This window comes from Canis lupus, chromosome 7 (assembly GCF_003254725.2).
Source record: "Canis lupus dingo isolate Sandy chromosome 7, ASM325472v2, whole genome shotgun sequence".
In the NCBI taxonomy this organism is placed as follows: domain Eukaryota; kingdom Metazoa; phylum Chordata; class Mammalia; order Carnivora; family Canidae; genus Canis; species Canis lupus.
The window spans coordinates 1,119,108-1,144,899 of record NC_064249.1 but is presented as its reverse complement, the minus strand read 5'-3'; the positions used below and the strand labels follow the sequence as shown (position 1 = coordinate 1,144,899).

The 25,792-nt window shown below is 40.8% G+C and overlaps 1 protein-coding gene across 2 annotated transcripts in view; it reads left to right on the top strand.

Annotated features, from left to right (window-relative positions):
• Nucleotides 1-25,792, top strand: part of IPO9 (importin 9) — a 58,928-nt gene that overhangs the window by 28,679 nt on the left and 4,457 nt on the right. Inside the window, exons 7-23 of one of the 2 annotated variants that reach the window (XM_025458559.3) lie at nucleotides 506-625; nucleotides 740-840; nucleotides 1,039-1,097; nucleotides 1,650-1,801; nucleotides 2,515-2,613; nucleotides 4,098-4,204; nucleotides 4,582-4,721; nucleotides 7,837-7,996; nucleotides 18,719-18,945; nucleotides 21,013-21,161; nucleotides 21,676-21,804; nucleotides 22,532-22,807; nucleotides 23,072-23,238; nucleotides 23,844-23,977; nucleotides 24,637-24,759; nucleotides 25,189-25,293; nucleotides 25,503-25,579. In XM_025458559.3, coding sequence (XP_025314344.1) covers nucleotides 506-625; nucleotides 740-840; nucleotides 1,039-1,097; nucleotides 1,650-1,801; nucleotides 2,515-2,613; nucleotides 4,098-4,204; nucleotides 4,582-4,721; nucleotides 7,837-7,996; nucleotides 18,719-18,945; nucleotides 21,013-21,161; nucleotides 21,676-21,804; nucleotides 22,532-22,807; nucleotides 23,072-23,238; nucleotides 23,844-23,977; nucleotides 24,637-24,759; nucleotides 25,189-25,293; nucleotides 25,503-25,579 — 2,325 coding nt within the window. Of the gene's footprint in view, nucleotides 1-505; nucleotides 626-739; nucleotides 841-1,038; nucleotides 1,098-1,649; nucleotides 1,802-2,514; nucleotides 2,614-4,097; nucleotides 4,205-4,581; nucleotides 4,722-7,836; nucleotides 7,997-18,718; nucleotides 18,946-21,012; nucleotides 21,162-21,675; nucleotides 21,805-22,531; nucleotides 22,808-23,071; nucleotides 23,239-23,843; nucleotides 23,978-24,636; nucleotides 24,760-25,188; nucleotides 25,294-25,502; nucleotides 25,580-25,792 lie in introns of those variants that run through there. The other variant, XM_049112011.1, reaches the window with a different exon arrangement.

The following is a 25,792-nucleotide window of genomic DNA, read 5'->3' as shown; positions in this document are numbered from 1 at the left end:
CTCTACGCCTTCCGTTAGAGACAGAGCAGTGACTCATTTCATTTCCGTAGTACCAGAATGCACCCCGATTTAGTGTTATGGATGCATTTAGCATTTTGACTTCATTTTTCATTTGTATGTAGTTTAGTTTCCTTTTGTTTGAACCTTATTTCTTCAACCACCTTATCCTGGATCTTTTCCTATGAGCCATCGCCCAGAACTTCACTGATCTCTTATGGCCCTCTCACATGAGACACCAACCCCTGTCATTCAGAAGCAGTTTTGAAAAGTGGTCTATATAAGAAGGCTATGGTGAGGAACAGAAAGTGTCATAGAAGGAAACATGAAACCTTGCGTAACACCTCCAGTGACTTTATGGCTGCACTTTTCTGATTAGAACCCGCACCAGAAGAAATCTTTAGATGCGTCAGATCTGTGTTTCAGTATTTGATGTGTGCCTTAATGCACTGATTAGCGCTATATCCATAGCGCTATATCCACTGTTGACTTTGGTTTCTGTTATTAGGGTGCAGCCAAAGTTCTGATCTTTCCTGTGGTGCAGCAGTTCACAGAGGCCTTTGTTCAGGCCCTCCAGATTCCAGATGGCCCCACGTCTGACAGTGGGTTTAAGATGGAAGTCCTAAAGGTAAACATTTACTACCATTGAGATACTTAGAGTTTTGGAAGATGGTCTGAAATCTTTGGCTTTTCCTCCTATATCACATGTAACTCTTAGCTCTTTCTCTTTGTGATTTCTTAGGCAGTGACAGCCCTGGTGAAAAACTTCCCAAAGCACATGGTTTCCTCCATGCAGCAGATTCTACCTATTGTTTGGAACACCCTAACTGAGAGTGCAGCTTTATATCCTTTTCAGAAAGCTTAAGGGACCTGCTACCACCCGTAGTCGGGAATCTAGCATTAGGTCTTGCATTCATGTGGTTCCACTTTTTTAAATGAATTTTTTAAAATATCTACTCTTAGGGTTGGAATGTTTGACATTCCCTTGTAGAACATATATAAAGCAGACTCCAAATTCTGTTTCTTTACTCTTCATCATACTTATGTGAGGACAGAAGTAAATTACACAGAGGAAGTTGAAGATCCTGTGGATTCTGATGGTATGTAGTTTATCTACTCCTAACAGATATACCGCTTAGGGAGGAAAGGGATCTAGGAAAGGAAGAAGCCAGAGACAGGAAAAGAACCATAACATAGAGGCTTCACTCTGTTCAGTGAGTTTTCTAGTTGAGTTTCCTTTCAGTGTATTAGGTGTGGGGAAATGGGACACTGGAAATCTCTAATCTGTTCCTCAAAGGCATTTGCACAGATCTCATAAAATAGACTTTCTGAGTTGAAAGAGCTACCTCAAAGGCCTGCTTCTTTCTGGCAGATGATGATATTTTCATTTCTGTTTTAATAATTTTAGATATTTCAAATCAAAAATAGGCTAGAAAATATATTCAGTGTTTCTGATTCTTTTACTTGAAAAACCAAATATTTAGTATTCTCAAAGTTCCTTTCTTTGACTCCTTAGCTCCCCTCTTCTGTTTTCTTGGGAATAATAATCAGCAAGTACTTTAAATATTCATTAATTTCCAAAGATAATGTAGTTCATTTCCAGCAGCTGTGCTTTCTTGTCATTAAAATCTTCTCTTGTGTATTTCCTATAGGTGAAGTCCTGGGCTTTGAAAATCTTGTCTTTAGCATTTTTGAGTTTGTCCATGCTCTCCTAGAAAATAGCAAATTCAAAAGCACCGTTAAGAAAGCCTTGCCTGAGTTGATTTACTATATAATCCTGTACATGCAGATCACTGAGGAGCAGGTAAATGATATTTGGGAGGTAGTTACCAGCTTGTTTTGGGAAAGTGCAACTTGAATGTGAGATCTAGGTCAAATGAACAATTTTTATTTCTAAAAATAGACACTAGAAGAGTAACTTCATGTGAAGTTCTAGGAAAGCTTTGATACCACTTTAATGCCAAAATCTCTGGGTGTTGCCGTTTATTAACTCCAATATTAGGTAATCAGACTCTGAGAATACTTTTAGCTCCAGAGTACTGCTAACCAAAGACAATGGTATCTAGAAGAATCTGTTCCTTCCCTATAAATACTGACTCTTAAACCGAGATCATTAGCCTGGTTGGTGGGTCAGTAGACCAGAAAAGAACATTAAACAAAATAAGATAATGCCTCTTTTATATAAACAGCACAAGAATCGACATAATTTTCACATTAAATATTCCATGATACCTAATATATTCGGAAAGTTGATCTGTCCGAAGTAATAGCTAATGAAAGGTATCAGAGAACTAGTAATCAGCCATATTCTAAGTGTTTACTAGAGAGGAATAACTTTTGCTACTTACCTTGATAAAGGATTTGCTTCTCTACATCAAAAAGAAAAGACTTTGAGGCTAGAGTTCTGTTCAAGATAAAAACAAAAGTTTGAAATCTTCCTATGTGTGTGGATGAAAAAAAGGAACATATAAACCAGATTGGCAGCCTCACAAAGACCTAACTTCATCATCCTTTCAGATTAAAGTATGGACGGCCAACCCCCAACAGTTTGTAGAAGATGAGGATGATGACACTTTCTCCTATACAGTTAGGATTGCAGCTCAAGACCTATTGCTGGTAAGTGGGTTCCCTTGATACTTCAACCAAAAAACCCTAATCAGGGCAGCCCGGGTGGCTCAGCGGTTTAGCGCCGCCTTTGGCCCAGGGTGTGATCCTGGAGACTTGGGATTGAGTCCCATGTTAGGCTCCCTACTTCTCCCTCTGCGTCTCTGCCTCTCTGTGTGTGCGTCCCTCATGAATAAATAAATAAAATCTTAAAAAAAAGAAAAAAGAAAAAACCCTAATCAGTCACTTGAGCATTCCCTCTTCTTTCTAGACCTCTAACCCAAGTTGAACAGTGTTATTGAGTAACTATCTTAGGCTTCTTTGAGGATAACAAGAGAGCATCTCAAATGAAGTTTGAGACTCAGGAATTCCAAAGTTACTGGTACTGGTTTTGGTTTATAAGTAAATATTAGATGTAAAAATTGTGCAGAGTATAAAGTGTTCTAATGAGTAAGTGTAGTTGAATCAGGGACATTCAGTTTAATCCACTCTTAAGCCAGAATCTGTAGCACAAACCAGATGTTGCCAAACTTTTTTTTTTTTTTTTTTTAAGATTTTATTTATTTATGCATGAGAGACACAGGCAAAGGGAGAAGCAGGCTCCATGCAGGGAGCCCGACGTGGGACTCGATCCCGGGTCTCCAGGATCACACCCTGGACCGAAGGCAGCGCCAAACCGCTGAGCCACCCGGGCTGCCCTGATGTTGGCAAACTTTAAAAAAAAATTAGTTTGCTGAGAGATGAACATCCAAACATCTACTATTTTCTTTGGCTCTGACTAGAGCATGGAATTGTCCCTAGGCTGAAGGTCTGTGGAGAAGCTGCCTTTTGCTATCTGTTGGGTGGGAGGTTGTTCTCATTATTAGTGAACACTTCTCATTATCCTTCAGTATTTCTAAGGCACCTAGGAAAGATTACACTAAGTTTCAATTTGTAAATTAGCCTTTTATTTCTATAGTCAGACTCCCAGAGAATAAATAATCTAGTCCATTGTCATCTGAAGTTGAATCTATCATTGCTCACTGACAATCTGCTCATTCTAGCGAAAGGGAGCTTTACATTTTGTTAGCTTTTCAGTGCCTAGGCAATGCAGAAATGTAGATAGTACTTTAATTCCATTAAAGACCCTGAACTAATAGGGGTTGTATTTTTAGTACACTTAATCAGGGCTTAGCATGTACATATGAAAGAGTTTGAACCATTGAATTAGCAATCATATTTTCAGTTTGCAATTAAAATGGGTTTAATGGGCAGCCCCGGTGGCGCAGCGGTTTAGCGCCACCTGCAGCCCGGGGTGTGATCCTGGAGACCCAGGATCGAGTCCCACATTGGGCTTCCTGCAGGGAGCCTACTTCTCCCTCTGCCTGTGTCTCTGCCCCTCTCTTCGCTCTCTCTGAATGAATAAATAGATAAATCTTAAAAAAATAAAAAAAAAAATAAATAAAATGGGTTTAATTTGCACAAACAGATTTATAGTCCCTTCCCTCTCTTCTCAGGCTGTGGCCACTGATTTCCAGAATGAGAGTGCAGCAGCCCTGGCTGCTGCAGCCACTCGCCATTTACAAGAAGCTGAGCAAACCAAAAACAGCGGCACTGAACACTGGTAAGAGTGAGCAGCAGATACTTAACTTAAGGACACATTCTGGGTATCAGAGCTGAGAATCAAATTCTTGCTTTGAATCACATGTTTTAAAGCAGTTCCTCCCAACCTTAAAATAATCGGTTAAGATGCTTTTATTTTACCCCTTAATTTAAAAATCCTTGGAAGGAAGGATTTTACTTTTATTTTGTTTTTAGTTAGAAAAATCTGTTAATCTTCATTTTGCTGATTTCAGCTCTAGATTTAGATTGAAAGAGCAGATAAATGGCTTTTTTGGGTCAGACTGTGCTAGAATGCCCTTGGATGTTTCTTCTTCGCTCAGGTGTTTATCTTTTTGGTAGTGTAGTTTGTTTTACCACACTATGGTATCACTTTTGCAGGTGGAAGATACATGAGGCATGCATGCTTGCCCTCGGCTCAGTGAAGTCCATCATCACTGACAGTGTGAAGAATGGCAGGATCCATTTTGACATGCATGGGTTCCTGACTAATGTCATCCTTGCAGACCTCAACCTTTCAGGTATGTTTCAGCACAATGCCAGGATTCTAAAAGATCTTTAGACTTACCAGCTCAGTTATATTGTTCACTTAGATGGGTAAACCAGGTATTCATGTGTCCTTTGGGTGAAAATTCTTTCCATGCTAGAGCTCGAACTCATCTGAACCTCTAAAATAGCCTAGAGACCTTGGTTCAAGTTCTACCAGCTATGGCAGATTTCCACATTTATAATTTCTCTACACTGTTCATGTTTCCTTCCAAATCAGTGCTCACATTTATGGCTGGTTTTGGCATTTGTTTTTGGGGGTGCAGGATTTGGGCTTTCTTTCTTTTTTTTTTTCCCCCTAAATTTATTCAGGAGAGACACAGAGATCTCTCAGGCAGAGACATAGACAGAGGGAGAAACAGGCTCCATGCAGGGAGCCTGACATGAGACTCAATCCCAGGACCCTGGGATCATGCCCTGGGCCAAAGGCAGAGGATCAACCACTCAACCACTGAGCCACCCAGGTGTCCCTGGTTTTGGTATTTGAATAGGATGCAAATTTTGTTGCTATATCTTGGGAACTTTGGGTGGAGTTCTGTCGTTATTAAGTCTAAAATACTTTCAGGTGGTTTGTGTCAGGCTCATTCTTACTGTTTGTTTCCTGTCATTACTCTCAAACTTTATTCTTGGACAATATCCAAATAATTAACATGTTTCATTCTCATGTCCATATTAGCTACTTGCCTTTAAAGAAAAAAAAAAAAAAAGAAGTTGGCCCTGCTATATGAGACTGTTTTCTCCAGCAATGCAGAGCAGTACTAACAATCATCATCTATTTGACATCTTTAGCTATGTTGCTTCTGCCCATGCTATGCCTTGTTCTCATCCATAGACCTCACCCCCCATTACAAAAGGCCATCTTTGCTTTCTCCAAGTACGTAAATCATGGGACTTCTCCAAGTATGTAACTCACGGGACATTTGGCATTATTTGCTCCATTCTCAATCCATTCACTTGCCTCTTGCTCATAAGCTAGCCCTTTAAGTAGCCAGAGCCATTTGAAAACATTCTACCCTGATTTGAAATAGGTAATCTGTTCTAGGATATCTCCTGATGTCCTTTCCTCTCTGAATCACAAAATTAAAATGGTTGAACTTCCAGAACTTAGGCCCATTGGGAATATCCTTTTTTTACTCTGCACTTACCTTATGCTGATGAATAGGTTTTCTTTCTCATGTTAGACTATCGGGTCTCTGAACGTAGGAACCCCGTCTAATACCTGTTTGTATCCCACAGTGTCTTGCATGTAATAGGCACTTCATAATTATGTGTTGAATGAAAGTGCTGGAATATCTCAAACCCACCAATATATTTTTTGTAGAATTTACCCTTGTAAAGAACCTTCAAAACTTCATGGAGACTTAAGAATATTTACTATTGAGACTGGGAGAAAGTTTAACATATAGCATTTATTATCCTGCCAATAGCTAAAAGCTTTTCTTTACCAGCCATTTTCAAACTTTCTGGTGTCAGGATCCCTTTACACTTTTAAAAATGATCACAGATTTTGCTTTGAATTTTATGTATCACTATTTAACATATTAGAAAGTAAAAGCTTGAGAGGTTTTGAGGCACCTGGGTAGGTTAGATGGTTAAGCATCCAACTCGATTTTAGCTCAGATCATGATCTCAGGATCATGAGATTGAGCCCTGCATCTGGCTCCAGTACACTGGATGTGGAGTCTGCTTAAGATTCTCTCTTTCTCTCACTCTGCCCTTCACCCTCCCCTTCTCTTAAATAATAAATCTGAGAATTGTCTAAAATACAGGAAATGCAAGCCTACATTTCATTAGCTGTCAGAGCCACGGTGTCACACATCAGATCACCTCTGTTAAACACTGTACACTTAAGAAAGAATGAGAATGACAAAGATGGATCATATCTTGGTATCACTATGAAAGTTTTAACTTTGGGGACTCCCAAGAGTCAGTGGACCATACTTTAAGAACTGCTATTCTGTATTATATAAATGAGCATGTAATTATATGACTGGCACAGGTTATTAGGTTCTGTTCAGTAATTCTCACCAACTGCATGTTTACTTTACAAGTAACTAAGTTAAGCCCTGTGACAGGCTGAATTAAGTATTATAGTCTGTCTTCAGGCAACTTATAGTAGGCCAGTGGGGGAGGGTAGTCATCATTACACAGGTGGCTGGAATATCCAACAAAACATGTAAGAAAGCTAAAGACATAGGATTATGGTAGCACAGAGATAGTTAGGATTGCTTCAGCCCAAGAGATCAGTTAGATTATGCAAGTAGAGGTGAATGTTTTGGCTTATAAACAAAGCACAGAAATAGCAAGGTAAAATGTGAGTTGCTGGGAGGGAGGGGTGTGTGCTTGAGTTTAGAAGGCATAAAAGGAAATCATCAATAATGCTAAAGTTACTGATCATAGGGGGCCTTGAATATAATGCTTACCTAAAATGGTCTCTATTTGGTAGATTATAGAATTTATTGACAGATACCACATAAAAGAATAACAACTATAATTTATAATGTTCAGTAATGGCCTAAGATTAGAAAAAAATTGGTTAAAAAAAAAAAAAAAGAAGACATTTAGAGGACTAAGTAATAGTGCAAGTAAAGAATGATGAGAGCTAGGGATGGGAATGAAGGAGATAAGTCTTTTTAACCTAAGAATACTCAAGATCTGGGATGGCTGGGTGACTCAGTGTTTGGGACACCTGGGTGGCTCAATGTGAGCATCTACCCTCAGCTCAGGTTGTGATCCCAGAGTCCCAGGATCAAGTTCCACATGGGGCTCACTACAAGGAGCATGCTTCTCCTTCTGCCTGTGTCTCTGCCTCTCTCTGTGTCTCTCATTAATAAATAAAATCTTTTAAAAAAAAATATTCACGATCTGCTTTGCAGCAAATAGTGAAAAGTGAAACTGGGAAAATGATTCTGTACCATAGATTACACATTTGCTTTTATCTGATAGGATCATCCTTTTTCCTTAATTAAGTTGTATATATTATGTAGTATCCAGTTACTGTGACAAGTTGAGGATGGAGGTGGGAAGGAGGAAGGGCAAGTAACAGAAACTTTTATTGTCTAACCCCTAATTGCTCTTTTTTCCTCCCAGTGTCTCCTTTTCTCTTGGGCCGAGCACTTTGGGCTGCCAGTCGGTTCACTGTTGCTATGTCCCCTGAATTGATCCAGCAGTTTCTACAGGCAACAGTTAGTGGTCTTCATGAGACACAACCCCCATCGGTTCGAATTTCTGCCGTGAGAGCCATCTGGGGGTGAGTACACCACCTTAGGGTGATAATAATTTTAAGAGAAAATTACTCAGAGTAGAAGTCCCAGACATCATTTGGCCAGTGGATTATGTTGCTTGGAAATTTCTGACGAAGATCGCCTACCAAATGGCAAATGGGCAGGAAAAAAAACATGTCAAGAACATGGCTTCTTTGAGTTCCAGATATATCCTGTTCCCTTTTGTTCCTTATTCCTTTAAAATTCATTCCTGCTCTGGAAACAGCTAGACCAACTCCCCTTCTTAGAAAAGTGAAGAACCAAGAGATAAATAACATACATAGGATTCTACAGTGAAGAATTATAGAAGCAGGATTAGAGCCCACATCATTTTGTTGATTGATAACTCTGTTTTAGACACTAAATTTGGGATAATGTGGCCTAGTAACGGTGCTTATTTTTTCCCAGTTTTACCTCTCTTTTTCACAGCTAGTATACTAGTGGCTCAACTAGTCATTTATTTATATTCCTACCAAGATCAGAGGGAGCATTGTTGTTTTAAGTAACATTTTAAACTTCAAACTTAGAAGTCTCAGTTGAATCCTAAAAAATTAATTAAGGGTCAAATAATTAAGCAGGTCAAATAATTAAGCAGGTCAAATAATTAAGCAGGTCAAATAATTAAGCAGGATGGCTGAATAAGATGCCCCTTGTTTGTATCCCTCCCTCAACAATATGTTGGCATCTGTTGATGGACAACATTGCTTTTGTGGGAGCTGTGAGACCCAGAGAAGAGACTATGAAACCTCAGTGCTGTCCAAGAACAAGGAGAACCATTTTGAGAAGACAGGCCCATACCCAATGACTGATACGCCAACCCTAGTCCTGGCTGTAGCCCCAGACATCGCTCCATGCTCTTGAGGGCTTGGCTCCTGCCCTAGTTGGCTTGGATTCTATCACCAGCACCACACATCAAGTATCTGGAAGGATCTTACCCAACTGGGTGTTGGAGAATAGGAATACAGACCTAAGTCCCATCTGCAGACCTTGGAGTAGCCCATGAACTGGTTCCACCCCCTCTCAGCTGTAGTCCAGGAGAGAACACAGATTAAGAGAATCACCCATGGATGAGAGAGCCTTCATGGAAGTCCAGGAGTCCAGCAGAAAGATTCCAGCATAGCACTGGAGCCAAAAAATCCAAGACTGGACACTTTAAAGGGGGTCAGTCAGTAAAGACTGGAAGGAGTAACTTCAAATGTGAAAACAGCAACACAAGAAAGACTTTAAGGAACATGAAAAATCAAGGAAATGTGATAACACAAAAGGAGCATAATTTTCTAGTAACTGACTCAAACACAGAGATCTGAGATAAACCTAATAAAGAATCCAAATAGCTATTTTAAGGAGCTCAGTGAGCTATAAAAAACAAAATTCAGGGATCCCTGGGTGGCGCAGCGGTTTGGCGCCTGCCTTTGGCCCAGGGCGCGATCCTGGGGACCCGGGATCGAATCCCATGTCGGGCTCCGGTGCATGGAGCCTGCTTCTCCCTCTGCCTATGTCTCTGCCTCTCTCTCTCACTGTGTGCCTATCATAAATAAAAAATAAAAAATAAATTAAAAAAAAAATTCAGTGAAATCAGGAAAACAATATATACACAAAGTGAGAATTTAAAAGAAATAGAAATCATGAAAAAGAACCAAGCAGAAATTCTAGAGGTGAAGAATGCAACGAATAAAATAAAAAATGGAACAGAGACCATCGAGAGTAAAACAACTCAAATGGAAGAAAAAAGCCTGTATAATAGAAGACAGGATGTTAGAAATTATCCACTTGAAGGCAAGGAATAAGAAATGAAAGAGAATGAAGAAAACCTATGTGAATTTTAGGAAACCATTAGGAGAAACCATCTGTGAGTTATTGGAGCTCTGGAAGGAGAAGGGAGGTAGAAGCCAACAGAAAGCTTACTTAAAGAAATAATGTCTGAGAACTTCCTAAAGCTGAGGAGAGATTGTACATCCAAGTTCATGAAGCTAATATTTCACTCCAAAATTTCAATTCAAAGTTATCTCCAACATAATAAAACTGTCTAAACTCAGATGGCTTTGGGATGCCTGGGTGGCTCAGTGGTTGAGTGTCTGCCTTCAGCTCAGGTCATGATCCCGGCGTCTTGGGATCGAGTCCTACATCATTCTCCCCCTCAGGAAGCCTGCTTCTCCCTCTGCCTGTGTCTCTGCCTCTCTGTGTGTGTCTCTCATGAATAAATAAAATCTTTTTAAAAAATAAAATCAGATGGCTTTTAAAGCAGCAAAAGAAAAACATTTCTCTCATATAAAGGAATACCTATAAGACCATCAGCTGATATTGCAGCAGAAAACCTTGCAGGCCAGGGGAGAGTGGGGTGGTATATTTAAAGTGCTGAAAGTAGAAAATGTCAACCAAGAATACGTGGCAAAGATGTTCTTTAGTCTCCCAGTCAAACCTTAGGGAATTCTTCACTTACAGGAAATACTGAAAGGAATTCTTCAAGCTGAAATGAAATCAAAACGTGAAATATACAACACATTGGTAAAGATAAGTATAAAAACATTCAGAATTCTCTTAACGCTGTAATCTGGCATTGTGTTAACCATTTAACTCTAAAGGACAAAAGTATTGAAAGTAACTACCTAAATTTGTTAATGAATATACAATATAAAAAATTAAATTATGACATTAAAAAATTAAATTGTGACATTAAAAACATAAAAGAGAGGGAATAAAGGGTAGAGCTTTTGTAGAGAAAGTTATCAGTGTGAAATAAACTGTTATATCTGTAAATGTTTTATGTAAGCCTCACAGTAACCACAAAGCAACAATCTACAATAGACAACAGGATCAAAGGATTCCACTGTGGGAAGTCATAAATTCACAAAGACAGCAAGAGAAAAAGAAAGGATCAAGGGAACTTCAGAAGAGCCAAAAAACAGTAAGATGGTATTAGTAAATACCAATCAAAATTACTTTTTTTTTCTTTTTGAGTAGGCTCCTTGCCCAATGTGGAGCCAGCCCAGCACGCTGCTTGAACTCAAGACCTGAGCTGAGATCAAGAGTTGGACGCTTAACTGACTGAACCACCCAAGTGCCTCTCAAAAATTACTTTAAATATAAATGGATTTAAATCTCTAATCAAAAGTCAAGAGTAGCTGAATGGATTTTTTAAAAAGACCCAACTTAAATGCTGCCTATAAGAGACTCACTTCAGGATACACATCCTCAAAGTGAGGGTTGAAAATCTATTCCATGCAAGTGGAAAGAAAAACAGAACAAGGGTAGCTGTATTTTTATCAGGTAAAATCGACTGTAGGTCAAAAGCTGTACAAGAGACAAAAAAAGTTATGTAATGAAAAAGAGGTGAATTCATTAAAGAGATATAACATTTGTAAACATATGTACATTTGGCATTGGAGCACCAATATATATTAAACCAATACTAACATCTGAAGGGAGAAATAGACAATACATTAATAGTAGGGGACTTCAATAATGCACTTTCAACAGTGGATAGATCATCCAAACAGAAATCAATAAGGAAATATTAGACTTGAGTTATATTTTTGACTAAATGGACCTGATAGACATAAACAGACTGTTCCATCCAGTAGCAGAATACATGTTCTTCTCAAGCACACACACAACATTCTCCAGGAAGGATCATGTGTTAGGTCACAAAACAAGTCCTAGCAAACTTAAGATTAGAATCATACCAGTTGTGCAGCCCAGGTGGCTCGATGGTTTAGCGCCTACCTTCGGCCTGGGGCATGATCCTGGAGTCCCGGGATCAAGTCCCACATCAGACTCCCTGCATGGAGCCTGCTTTTCCCTCTGCCTGTGTCTCTGCCTCTCTCACTCTGTGTCTCTCATGAATAAATAGACAAAATCTTCAAAAAAAAAAAAATCATACCAGTTGTCTTTTCTAATTACAGTGAAGTAACAGTAGAAATCAATTATAGGAGGAAAACTAGAAAATTCACAAATAGATGAAAATTAAACAACATGCTCCTAAATAACCAATTGAAAAAGAAATGAAAAGTAAAATAGAAAAACACCTTGAAACAAAAATGGACACCTACCAAAACTTATGAGATGCAACAAAATCCGTTTTAAGAGAGAAGTTAAAAAAGAGAGAGAGAGAGAAGTTTATAAAGATAAATCTCTAAGAAAAAAATGGAGGGGGGCTCCCTGGGTAGCTCAGTCAGGTAAACATCTGCCTTTAGCTCAGGTCATTATCCCTGAATGGGGAACCTGCTTCTCCCTCTCCTTCTGCTGTTCCCCCTCTTGTGTTCTCTCTGTCAAATAGATGGATAAAATCTTGAAAAAAAGGGGGGGGGGATCTCAAAAATTTAACTTTATATCTCAGGAACTAAAAAAGGAAGATCATAAGCCCAAAGTTAACAATAGGAAGATCAGGGATCCCTGGGTGGCGCAGCGGTTTGGCGCCTGCCTTTGGCCTGGGGCGCGATCCTGGAGACCTGGGATCGAATCCCACGTCGGGTTCCCTGCATGGAGCCTGCTTCTCCCTCTGCCTGTGTCTCTGCCTCTCTGTCTCTCTCTGTGTGACTATCATGAATAAATAAATAAAATCTTTAAAAAAAAAAAAAAAACAATAGGAAGATCAGAGCAAAAATAGAGACCAGAAAAACCACAGAAGAGACCAATAAAGCTAAAAGCTGTGTATTTTGAAAACAAAACTGACAAACTCTAGGTAGACTAAAAAGAAATGAGAGAAGACTCAAATATAAAACCAGAAATGAAGGGCACCTGGGTGGCTCAGTTGAGTAAGCTTCTGGTTCTCAGATCAGGATTTCCGGGTGGTGAGATCAAGACCTGAATCGGGCTCTGCACTCAGCAGGGAGTCGGCTTGAGGATTCTCTCTCTCCTCTGCCCCTCCCCTCCTTGCACATGTATGCATGCCCTCTCTCTCTAAAATAAATAAATGAATCCATTTTAAAAATCAGAAATGAAAGAAGAGACATTATAACTGATACCACAGAAATGCAAAGGACCATAAGAGACTACTATAAACAGTTATATGCCAACAAATTGGATAACCTAGAAGAAATGGAGAAATTCCTAGAAACATACAGCTTACCAAGGCTATTCGAATCATGAAGAAAAACCATTAACAAGTAAGGATATTAGATCAGTAACCAAAAACCTCCCATAAAAGAAAAGCCCAGGACCAGATGATTTCACAGGTGAATTCTACCAAACATTTAAAGAATTAATACCAATCCTTGCTCAGACTTTTCCAAAGAAACTGAAGAGGAGGGAGCACTTCCAAACTCATTTTATGAAGCCAGGATTACCCTGATTCCAAAACCAGACAAAGATAGCATAAGAAAAATGAACTACAGGCCAACATCCCTGATGAATATAGATGCAGAAATCCTCAACAAAATATGAGGAAACCAAAATCAATGGTACATTAAAAGGATCACAATTATGATCAAGTGGGATTTATCCCTGAGAAACAAGGATGGTTCAACATACATAAACCAATAAATGTGATTTATCACTGAATGGAATAAAAAATAAAAATCATTATTAACTCAGTAGATTTAGAAAAAAATCGTTTGACAAAATTCAGTATCCATTCATGATAAAAACTCTCAACATAGTGGGTATAGTAGGAACACACCTTAACACAATAAAGACCAACTATGACAAACCTACAGCCAACCCCATACTCAACAGGGAAACCCTGGAAATTTTTCCTTTAAGAGCAAGGGTAAGACAAGGATGTCCACTCTCACCATTTCTATTTAACCTGGTAATGGAAGTTTTAGCTAAAGCAGTTAGGAAAGAAAAGGCATCCAAATTGGAAAGGAAGACATAGAATTGTCCCTGTTTGTAGTTGATGTGGTTTTATATATAGAAAACCCTAAAAACTCCATCAAGGAGCTATTAGAACTAATAAATGAATACAATAAACTTTCAGGATACAAAATACACAAAAATCAATTGAATTTCTAATAATGAACTTTCAGAAAATTTTAAATTACATCAAAAACAATAACAAGCATAAATTTAACCAGGTAGATAGAAGATGTGTACACTGAAGAGGCGCCTGAGTGGCTCCGTCAGTTAAGCATCTGACTTTGTCTTGGATGATGATCTCAGGGTCCTGGGACTGAGTCCCACATCGGGAGTCTATTTATCCCTCTCCCCTAGCCCTTTCCCCCATTCTTTTGTGCATTCTCACGCATGCGCGCGCATTCTCTCTCTCTCTTTCTCTCTCTCTCTCTCTCCAGTGAATAAAATGTTTAAAAAAAGGTCTGTATACTGAAAACTAGAAGACACTGAAGAAATGTCTGTTTCTGAGACATTGAAGAAAACACAAATAAGGTGGAAAGATAATTCCATGTTCATGCATTAGAAGAATTGATATTATTAAAATTTTCACACTCCTGAAAACAACCTAAGATTTGGTACAATCCTATTAAAAACTCATAGTGGCATTTTTCACAGAGCTAAAAACAGTCTTAAAAATTTGTATGGAATCACAAAAGACCCTAAATGGTCAGAGCAATCTTGGGAAAGAAGAACAAAACTGGAGGCTTCACACTCCCTGATTTCAAATTGTGTTACAAAACTATAGTTATCAAAGCAGTGTGGTGTTGGCATAAAACAGATACATAGATCAGTGGAACAGAATGCAGAGCCAAGAATAAATGCACACATATATGGTCAATTTATAACAAAGGAGCCAAAAGTATACAATGGGAAGAGAATAGTTTCTTGAAGGAATGGTGTTGGGAAAACTGGTCAGCCATACGCAAAAGAATGAAACTGGACTCCTATCTTACACCAAAATCAAATCAGAATAGATCAAAAAAAATTGAACACAAAACCTAAAATCATGAAACTCCTAGAAAAAACATAGAAGTTAAGATCCTTGTTACTGTTTTTGGCAGTGATTCTTTTGAGTTTGACACCAAGAACAAAGGCAACAAAAGCAAAAATAAGTAAGTGGGACTACATCAAGCTGAAAAGCTTTTGCACAGTAAAGGAAACCATCAACAAAATGAAAAGGCAACCTACAAAATGGGAGAAAATATTTGTAAATCATTTATCTGATAGGGGATTAATATTCTAAATATATATATGAAAAAATCTCAATGCCAAAACAATCCAGTTAAAAAATGGTAGAGGAACTGAATATACACTTTTCCAAAGAAAACCTATGTGGCCAACAGGTAAATGAAAAGGTGTTCAACATCTCTAATTATCAGGGAAATACATATCAAAACCACAGTGAGATAACACCTCACACATGTTAGAATGGCTGTTATCCAAGAGACAAGATAACAAGTATTGATGAGGTTAGAGAAAAAGGAACCCTTGTGCACTGTTGGTGCTGTAAATGTATATTGATTGGGAAAGTAAAACAGTATGGAGCCTCCTCAAACAATTTAAATAGAACTACCATTTCATCTGACAATCCCACTTTTGGGGAAATATCCAAAGGTCATGAAAACAGGATCTAGAAGAGCGAGCACTCCCATGTTCACTGCTTGTTATTTATAATAGCCAACATATGGGAACCTAAGTGGGTGTCAGCAGATGAAGGGATAGAGATGTGGTACACATATGCAATGGAATATTATTCAGCTGTGAGAAAGAAGGAAATCCTGCTATTTGCAACAACCCGCATGGATCTTGAAGGCATAATGCTAAGTGAAATAAACCATACAGAGAAAGACAAATACTGCATTGTATCACTTATATCCAGAACCTAAAATTAAAAATCAATTCATTAAAAAAGAGAACATTGGGGCACCTGGGTGGCTCAGTTCAGAGTATCTGACTCTTGATTTCAGCTTGAGTCATGATCCTAGGGTCTTGGGATTGAGCCCGATGTTGGACTCCAGGTTTAGCATGGTTTCTACATGTCCCTCCCCCTCTGCTCCTCCCCCCTGCTCATGCATGTTTGCTCTCACATCTCTCTCTCTCTCAGTCTCTCAAATCTTAAAAAAAAAAAAAAAAAAGTTGCTGGAGGGTGGGGATATAGGGAGAGGTTAACAAAAGGGTACACTCTGTAAGATGAAAGGTTAAAGATTTTATTTACAACAATAAATCTTCCAGAGGATTTATTATAGATTGGAGGATCTAATATAAAATGATTATAATTGATAACACTTGATTATATATAACTGAAATTTGCTAAGAGAATAGAACCTAAATTTTCTCACAAAAAAGATAAATATATGACATTTTGGATATGTTAACAAACTAGATTATAGGGGGAGCCTTTCACAGTATTTTATATATATATATATATCAGATCACCACAATGTATACTTTAAATATCTTACAGTGTTATCTGTAATTATACCTCAATAAGGCTAAAAAAATTAAGTTAAAAATTAGTTTATAAGTTTATATTACTTTTATAATCAGAAAAAAATGTGAGGAAAACTTAAGAATGTCTAAGTCTCTGGCAACATGGGCAGTAATTTGCTTGAAAGGTGAAGCAGATCTCTGGAAAGGTAGCTAAAGCTTTGCACATCAGAGAAATGGACACTCATACATGTTTATAAAATTTTATATTACGTATCAAAGGCTGGATCCCTTGACCCACATCTGTGGATCTCAGTTATTTTCTTCACAGCCAGGTTTCTCCAGTCGATCGTTTCCCAGACAGTTACAATCTGGCTTGTGTTCTTATCATATCACTGAAACTGTTCTTTCTAATGTCATTAGCAACCTTTTAATGGTCATCACACTGCCTTTGATTTTCTTTTGCCCTGGTTTTAATTTGTTCTTCGATGTCATACTTTGTATCATTGCAAACTGCCTGAAATCATTTCTGAAATGAGATACCGATCAACAAATACTTTTACTTGTGTCACATTTCTCAAATAATGGTTACGCCAGCCATTCTCCAGAGCTCTAAATTGATCTATCTGCTACTTACCAATACCAAAATGCCTGTATCTTCTAAGTATCTGAAAATAAACACATCCACTACTGAGCTTACTGTTGACTCCAAGACTGCCCTACTATATTCTGTTTCAGTAGAGGAAATCGGTACCAAAAAAAGAAAGAAACCAGTACCTTTAGATCTTATACTTGAGAATTTGTATCCCCTGTTTCAGTAAAAGTGGAGATCCCAGATCTCTGCCTTTTAGATCTTGGTTCCTCAGCCTTTCGTCTCTTCTCTCCTACTGCTACTAACCTAGCTTGTATTCTCAACTGCTTGTGCCTGAATTGCTGCCATAGCTTCCTAATTGATGTCTCTGCCTCCAGCCTCCATTACTGCAATCTGTAGTATTTTAGCTGTCTGTTCTTTCTAAAATAGAAACCTGATGGGATGTCCGGGTGGCTCAGCGGTTGAGCATCTATCTGCCTTCAGCTCAGGACGTGATCCTGGAGTTCCGGGATCGAGTCCCACATCAGGCTCCTGCATGGAGCCTGCTTCTCCTCCCTCTGCCTGTGTCTCTGCCTCTCTCTGTGTCTCTCATGAATCAAATAAAATCCTTAAAAATAAAATAAAAACCTGATATTTTTGCTCCTATGATGAAATTCTCACAGCTCCAGTTGTGCTCTTCAAACTGAGATACAGGTACCCAGAAGAAAGTTGTCCTGTGCTAGGTGATCCGGGAAGCTGTGGAACAAATCTGTAGCATCCTCCTGGAGTTTCAGTTTTGCTTGAAGATTTTCGGGGAGGGCAAAGAAGGTATTAGGAATAGCTTGTAAAATAGTTTAAGAAACACTGACTTCCAAAATAAAGTCTAACCTTCCTTAGCATGGCATACAAGATCCCGTATGACCTAAGCAGATGATCCACCAGACTGGATAGTCTCAAGTCCATCGGGAGGGCAGAGTAACTATAAATCTTTAGAGTGGAGAAGCAGAGAGGAGGAGGTAGAGAGAGCATAATTGAGCTAGAGAGATGGATGTAAAACCTAGCCTCCAGAATTGAGAGCTGACCAAGGCCAGGTGACAGATTAGCCCTTAAGGAAAAGTTAGAGCAAGGTCAAATTAAAGATGGAGATGTTATGCACCAAGAAACAGAAAGTCTGGGGCATCTGGGGGGCTCAGTCAGGTAAGGATCTGCCTTCAGCTCACTTCATGATCCCAGGGTTCATGCCCGTGTATGGGCTCCTTGCTCAGCAGGGAGCCTGCTGCTCCTCTCCTTCTGCCTGCTGTTCCCCCTTCTTGTGGTCCCTCCCCCTCTCTCTGTCAAATAAATACATAAAACCTTTTTTTTAAAAAGATTTTATTTGTTTATTCATAGACACAGAGAGAAAGAGGCAGAGACACAGGCAGAGAGAGAAGCAGGCTCCATGCAGGGAGCCTGACGGTGGGACTCGATCACAGGTCTCCAGGATCACACCCCAGGCTGCAGGCGGCGCCAAACCGCTGCGCCACCGGGGCTGCCCAAACCTTTTTTTTTTTTTTTTTTAAAGGAATATATAGTAAATTCTGAAGGATATGATTAAAGCAGTGACCTGAAGAATTATAAAGCATTTAATTAACATCTTAATGTGAATATCATGATATGACAGTGGGAGAGAGGTGAAAATTTAAAGGAAATAGCAGAAATAAGCGTAGAGGTGGTGGTGCTGATGTTTATAGACCACGTCACAGAAAAATGTAAAAACTAACTCTGTGAGTAGCTTCATAAAGCTACACATATAAATGCTGTAACCTATGACATCAACTGGAAAAACTAGGACTTGAGGGATCCACTTGTGAGTAGTTCATGCTTCTCTCTCTGTCTCTAGTTATTGTGACCAACTGAAAGTCTCGGAGAGTACCCACGTGCTTCAGCCCTTCCTCCCCAGTATCCTGGATGGCTTAATTCACCTAGCGGCCCAGTTCAGCTCAGAGGTCCTCAACCTGGTGATGGAGACCCTGTGCATCGTCTGTACAGTAGACCCAGAGTTCACAGCAAGTATGGAGAGCAAAATTTGCCCCTTCACCATCGCCATTTTCCTGAAGTACAGTAACGGTATGCCACCAGGACTGCGTGTTGACGAGGGGCCCCAGAGGGAAGGTTGTGGCTGGGGAGTTTACGTGAAACTTTCCCCTGGATCTGACGGTCTTAAGCATCATAAGCAAAGAATGGCTTTCACTCAGCAAAGAGGAGAGCCGTGCTGGTATTCAGGAGCGTGAAAAAGTAGAGTACCTATTCCTGTCACTCTCACCTGCAGTCAGAACTGGGGGAAAAAGACGATGAGTAAAGGGTTAACAGGCAAGAGGTGCACTTCAGAACTTTAACAATCAAGTAGGAAATTGAGCGACGATATCAAAATCTTCCTAAAAGGAGAGACCTGCAGCTATAACATAGAAAGTGAGGTACTAAGGAAATAGACCTGGATGGTGTACATGGAGGGTTATGAACAGTGGGGTTTATCACGTGGCTTTTGTAGTAGCAAAACTTTAGAAGTAATAAAGATTAAGTACGTTTATTATATTCATAAAGTGGAATACCATGCAGCCTCCAAAAATCAAACTTCAAAGGAATAGTTAAAGCCATGGGAAAGTGCTCACATTATAATAAGAGAATAGATGGTTCACCAAACTGCATAGAATATAATCCCAAATTCTGGATTTTAGACAAGGATAAATTTATGGATATGTATGTATGAAGAAAAAATGTATCAAAAGGATGGGCAGCCCGGGTAGCCCAGCGGTTTAGCGCCAGCTTCAGCCCAGGTCATGATCCCGGGGTCCCGGGATCGAGTCCCACGTCAGGTCCCTGCAGGGAGCCTGCTTCTCCCTCTGCCTCTCTCTCTGGATCGCTCACAAATAAATAAATAAAATCTTAAAAAAAAAAAAAAATGTTCAGGGTAGATACCTCTAGGTGGTACAATTCCAGGTGTTTTCTTTCCTTGAATACTCTCCTACATTTTAAGCTTTCCAGTGGGGAGTGTGTATTATTAACACACACTTTACTTGTGTAATGCTTTATTACTAGAGGAAATATTTGTCTTTGTAGAGGGAGCAGCAATATTAAAATAAAGAATATATAGAGATAGGAGTTACATATATCATAGTAAACATTTTATTTGATTTGCTCTTTCACTTAAAATGTGTCCTGCAGAGATTTCCACATTGCGCTAAGATCTCTCATTCTTTTAATTTTTTTTTTTAAAGATTTTATTTACTCATGAGAGATACAGAGAGAGAAAGAGAGGCAGAAACACAAGCAGAGGGAGAAGCAGGCTCCCTGCAGGGAGCCTGATGCGGGACTCGATTCCTCCGGACCCAGGATCAGGACCTGAGCAAAAGCCAGATGCTCAACCCCTGAGCCATCCAGGCGTCCCTCTCTCATTCTTTTGAACCATCAGATAATACTCCATAAGATGGCTGTGTCATAATTTGCCCATTCTGTTAATGCACATCTAGGTTGTTCACAATTTTTTTTTCAAAGCAGTGCAACGGTAGTCTTTTAACATGTATCTTAGTACACTGCACACTTTCTATTTTTTCCTGCTAGATATAGGAGTTGTTCTTTAAAAAGTAAAGTAGGTCAAGCTAAAGTTTCATTTCTTCCTAGGGCTCTGCTTTTTGGGGGTTTTACCTTTTGCCTTGGAAATGCTTTGGGCGTTCTTTTTTCTGTCATGACTACCCCCCTGGGAGATGTATACGATTCCTCTTCAACATGGGAGAACCTGGCAGTCAGTGTTTTGGCAGTCTTGGAAACTTTCATGTCTTCTTTTACAATGTTCTTTTATAATGTTAAAATTTTTTCCTTAAGCCTTTGATTTTATAATCCAGGTTTCACAATAAAATCATTAAACGATTTGCCCCAGAAAAGGAGCCAAATTTCATTTTAGGAGTCCCTGTTACTGACCGGTTTCTGGCTTAATGAAACCACACATACTCTGGCTCTTGGAGATTTAGCATCTCTCCTGTTCTTTCAGGTTATTCATACGGCCTCACTAGGTCCCAGGTATGTGATGTGTAAGCAAAAGTTGTTAACTTAGGTTAGGGCCAAGCAATAGGTATCATGAAGCCAGAAGCACATGCAGACCATTGGGTGAGGGGTTCTGTGTTGCCTTCTCCACTTCAGATCCTGTCGTCGCCTCGCTGGCTCAGGATATCTTCAAGGAGCTGTCCCAGATTGAAGCCTGTCAGGGCCCGATGCAGATGAGGCTGATTCCCACTCTAGTGAGCATAATGCAGGCCCCGGCAGACAAGATCCCTGCAGGACTATGTGCGGTAAGTGGTTACAGGACACCGGAGTGGGTGTAGGTGTAAGAAAAAGAGCATGCACACGCTTTGCAAATGTCACCTGCGGATCCCACCTTGCTGACCGGAAGCCAGTGGCCTTAGAGATTCAGAGGGTGATTTTCCTGGGGCTACTTTGCCCAAAGGACAGTAGGTGATTCTTGAGGCTTTAAGAAAATGGTTCTTCTTGTTCCCGAGTTGCCCTCAGTGAATTAAACAAGTGCTAACACAGTGCCACTGAGTATGTCACCCGACTCTCTGTCCACTCCACTGCCATTTACCGCCCACCCTCCTATCTAAGCAAGCAGTGAGCTATCAGGAGGCTGAGAGCACTATCTACTATCTAATTATTCCTTTCCTTCAGAAACTTATATTATTGAAGATTAACAAGCTTTCTTTTGGCTGCTGTGTTGTATCCACTCAATAAGGATCTTGGTTGTTGGACACCCCCAACGCCTACCCATGAGGCGGTTCTGATTCTTTCTTTTTCTCTTCTCTCCTTCAGACGGCCATTGATATCCTGACCACAGTAGTCCGGAATACAAAGCCTCCCCTTTCCCAGCTACTCATCTGCCAGGCTTTCCCTGCTGTGGCACAGTGCACCCTTCACACAGACGACAACGCCACCATGCAGGTACCTGAGCCGTGGTGATTAGAAAAGGGAAGATAGCTCCCCAGCCATGGGCTTGTAGTGGCCTGAGAGAGCGGACACAGTCTCATGCTTTTGAGATCCAGGTCTCTCAAATCTGTATTTAACTAAGGAACCCAGGAAGGGTCCAGACTGCAGAAGCCAAGCATTCTCTGCTTTGGGATATGTTGTAATCTTAAAAGGGATGGATGCCAGGCATGCTTCCCATCTATATCTGGGCATTGCTAATGTGGATGAGATTACAGACCTGTAAACTTGAAATTCTAAAGCAAGTCTTTTCTGACCTAAGAAAATCAACAAGATGATAAGCCTTTGGAAATCTCTAGGCAGACACTGATTCATATAGGTCTTGTTTATTCCCATATAGAGCTTCGGTATCTGTAATCACTGCTTGCATCTTAAACATGTTTTTCTAGTACTGGAGGTAGATCTTTATGGTTAAAACTTCGTTTACTTGGCCAATATCCCTTGTGATCAGAAATAACCATTTTTGAGATAGTTGATTAGGTGAAGCAAGGATTGAAAAGTGCATGGCTCTATCTGTAACAGTAAACTCCTGACTCCAACAGTATATACCCACCACAAACCCTGTAGGCTCATCACTCTTATGAGGCATAAGCCTCTAAGAATAACATTTGCCCGTACAGACTGAGGGCCTCCTGACATCTGTTCCCACTGTTGCTAATCTTGTTTGCCACCTTTGTCTCCCCAGAATGGTGGAGAGTGCTTGCGAGCTTACGTGTCAGTGACGCTGGAGCAGGTGGCCCAGTGGCACGACGAGCAGGGCCACAATGGGCTGTGGTACGTGATGCAAGTGGTGAGCCAACTCCTGGACCCCCGTACCTCAGAGTTCACTGCGGCCTTTGTGGGTCGCCTTGTCTCCACCCTCATCTCCAAGGCAGGGCGGGAGCTGGGGGAAAATCTGGACCAGATTCTTCGTGCCATCCTCAGTAAGATGCAGCAGGCAGAGACGCTCAGTGTCATGCAGGTAAGAGGACAGTGGGAGTTGGGCTTTCCCAACCAACCTCCAGGTGGTAGAGATGGAAATCAGTATACAGGTCCCGAGGTGTTTTTACTGTCATACTGTCCTTAGACAACAGTTAAGTAACACCTGTGTGTTCTAGCCCAAGAAATACTGACAGGGAAGTCTCCGTGTCCTCTAGTTCTTGCCTGGCTGGCCCCATTCCCTCTCATCTCCCAAGTCTCTGACATTGGTTTCCCTGAAGCAGATGTCCTTCTTGTTGCCTCCTAGTCTCTGATCATGGTGTTCGCCCATCTGGTGCACACTCAGCTGGAACCCCTCTTGGAGTTCCTGTGCAGCCTCCCGGGACCTACTGGCAAACCCGCCCTGGAGTTTGTAATGGCTGAATGGACGAGCCGACAGCATCTGTTCTATGGACAGTATGAAGGCAAAGTCAGGTAGGGCCGTCTTTCTGTTGTGGGCATTCCGCCTCTCCTTGCATTTCTTCCTTCTCTGACTTGCTTCATTGATTTTTGCTCAACATGTCAAACTGCCCCTTGTATTCCCTTTCCCTCTCTATCTTTATTGTTAGTCGGTGTCTTTGAATAGCTGCCATCTCGAATTTCCAAAACATAGTCACAGGTAGACCGTGCTTGTTTTTCCTCTCTGCTGCCTAGAGATCCTCCTCTGCCAGACTTCAAGCCAAGCACTGCTAGTGGCTTATTCTCCTTTATAAACCCAAGCCTTCTAACCCTGGCTTGCTAACTTTCTATCTTAGACTTGCTTCCCACTGGTTCTCATTACCGCATTGCACTTTCCAGGTGGCCAGCCATTGTGATCCTTGCCCCCCCCCCCCCCCAGCTTTGTTTAAGAAGTTCAAAAGTTCTCATTAGGCCATCTTCGTGAACACTAAATCTCATTTTCAGCTGAACCCTCTTATCTCTTGTAATTAGTTGTGAACAGAATTTTCACCAATCAAGAGTCTTAGGACTTAATTGCTTATCTCCTTGGAATAAACTCTAGATGGGTTGCTGATTGACCCTTTTTGGCTCTTCCTTGCCAGCTCTGTGGCACTGTGTAAACTGCTCCAGCATGGCATCAATGCAGATGACAAACGGCTACAGGATATCCGCGTGAAGGGAGAGGAGATCTACAGCATGGATGAGGGCATCCGCACCCGCTCTAAGTCAGCCAAAAGTGGGTGATGCTGCTGCCCCTCCAGTCCCCTCCCTAGGGGCTAAAGTGGGGTGGAAGGCAGGGATGTACTGTAATCTAGTTTTTTTTTTTTTAAACATAATTGTTAGTGATGGGTTTGATAAAAAGAAACAAAACTATAGGTAAAAAAGGGATCAGAACATACGGCTCCTTCCTCTTGCTGGAAATTGGCAAAAACAATCTTAGGTACCCCAGCTTCCAGCTTCATTCGGGGGCTCTGATACCCATTTCAGCATGTCTTAGTTATCGGATTGCTTTTGGCCTATGATTTTAGTGATTTGTAGGCAGCAGGTGCGAAGCTGCCCTATTCAGCCGTAGGTTTATAATCACCTCTGCTGTTTCTCAAACTGCAAGTCATGGGCACTGGAGTATTGCACTCTCTACAGTTACTTGGTGTCCAAGCTTTATTACCAGCAAAAACCATTTTCTATCTCCTTTAATTCCTGAACTCTCTTATCTGTCCTAACTTCTGAACTCTTAGACCAAGCAGAATGGAGTTATTTAACTTTAAATTGTTGTGTGGCAGCTGGATATAGTCTGGGATGGTGGAAAGCCTGAGGGCTGGTAAACTGTGTCCAGTGAGCAGTGCCAGAAGTTAGCACAGTGACAGTCTTCCTAGAAGCCTTTCCTTTCTTTTCCAGACCCTGAGCGCTGGACAAACATTCCTTTGCTGGTCAAGATCCTGAAGCTGATCATCAATGAGCTCTCCAACGTCATGGAGGCCAACGCCGCACGCCAGGCCACTCCTGCAGAGTGGAATCAAGGTGCACTGGCTCTTACTCCCAGCAGACTGTTAGCCTAGCAGATCAAGTTACAAATGTTCAAATCATCAATTTGGTTTATTGAATTACTGTTTTTTTTTTAAATGTTTGTATCATGCCTGTCATGTGGCTAGCACTGCTATGCACGTGAAGACCTCTTCAGGTCTGCCTTGTGAAATCTCTTCAGAGGCTGGGGTGTGCTGTAGCTAGGAGGCAGGCTAGTTAGCCCTTCCTGTATGGTTTTTCTTAGGAGTTTCTCAACCTTTTATCTACCCACCTGAACACCCTCGGTTCTTCCATTTAAACTTACTGTGAGGGCTTGACCATAGGGCCACATTACGGAAACCCATGGGACCTTTCCGTTCTGGCTTGTTTGCATTTGGGAAGGGACAATGTGTGAGCATGTTCCAGCTGCTTTTCATCTCTGAGTAGATGACTCCAATGATATGTGGGAGGACCAGGAGGAAGATGAAGAGGAGGAAGAGGATGGTTTAGCTGGCCAACTCTTATCTGACATTCTTGCTACAAGTAAATATGGTAAGCCATTTGAGAAGAGGGCAGCCATGCTATGTACCTTTTCTGTGCACTGGTCCCAAGAGGCAGGGTGCCAAAGGAAGGGGGGAGGTGGGCCTACAAGGGATGTACCTTGGGCTTCTTTAGCCCATCTACCCTAGCCGTGTGATGCCTTCCCGCTTGGGGCCCGAGCTTCTGCCCTGACCCCTCTCTGTGGTGACTGTGTCTAACAGAGGAGGATTACTACGAGGATGATGAGGAAGATGACCCTGATGCCCTGAAGGATCCTCTCTATCAGATTGATCTGCAGGTGAGAATGTCCAGAGAAGATAGATGTCTTGCAAGTGACAATGTCTCAAGCCACGGAAACAGGAATATGGTCTCACACTCATTCGTAGTTTGTCCTGAGAGCTTCAGGGCAGAGAGTTCCTGTCCTGCTGAATAGTCAAGGACTCTGGGTGGACTGGGACTTTGCACCTTAGCATTTTATTCCTACCAGTATGGCAGTCCAGTTTCTTGCAAC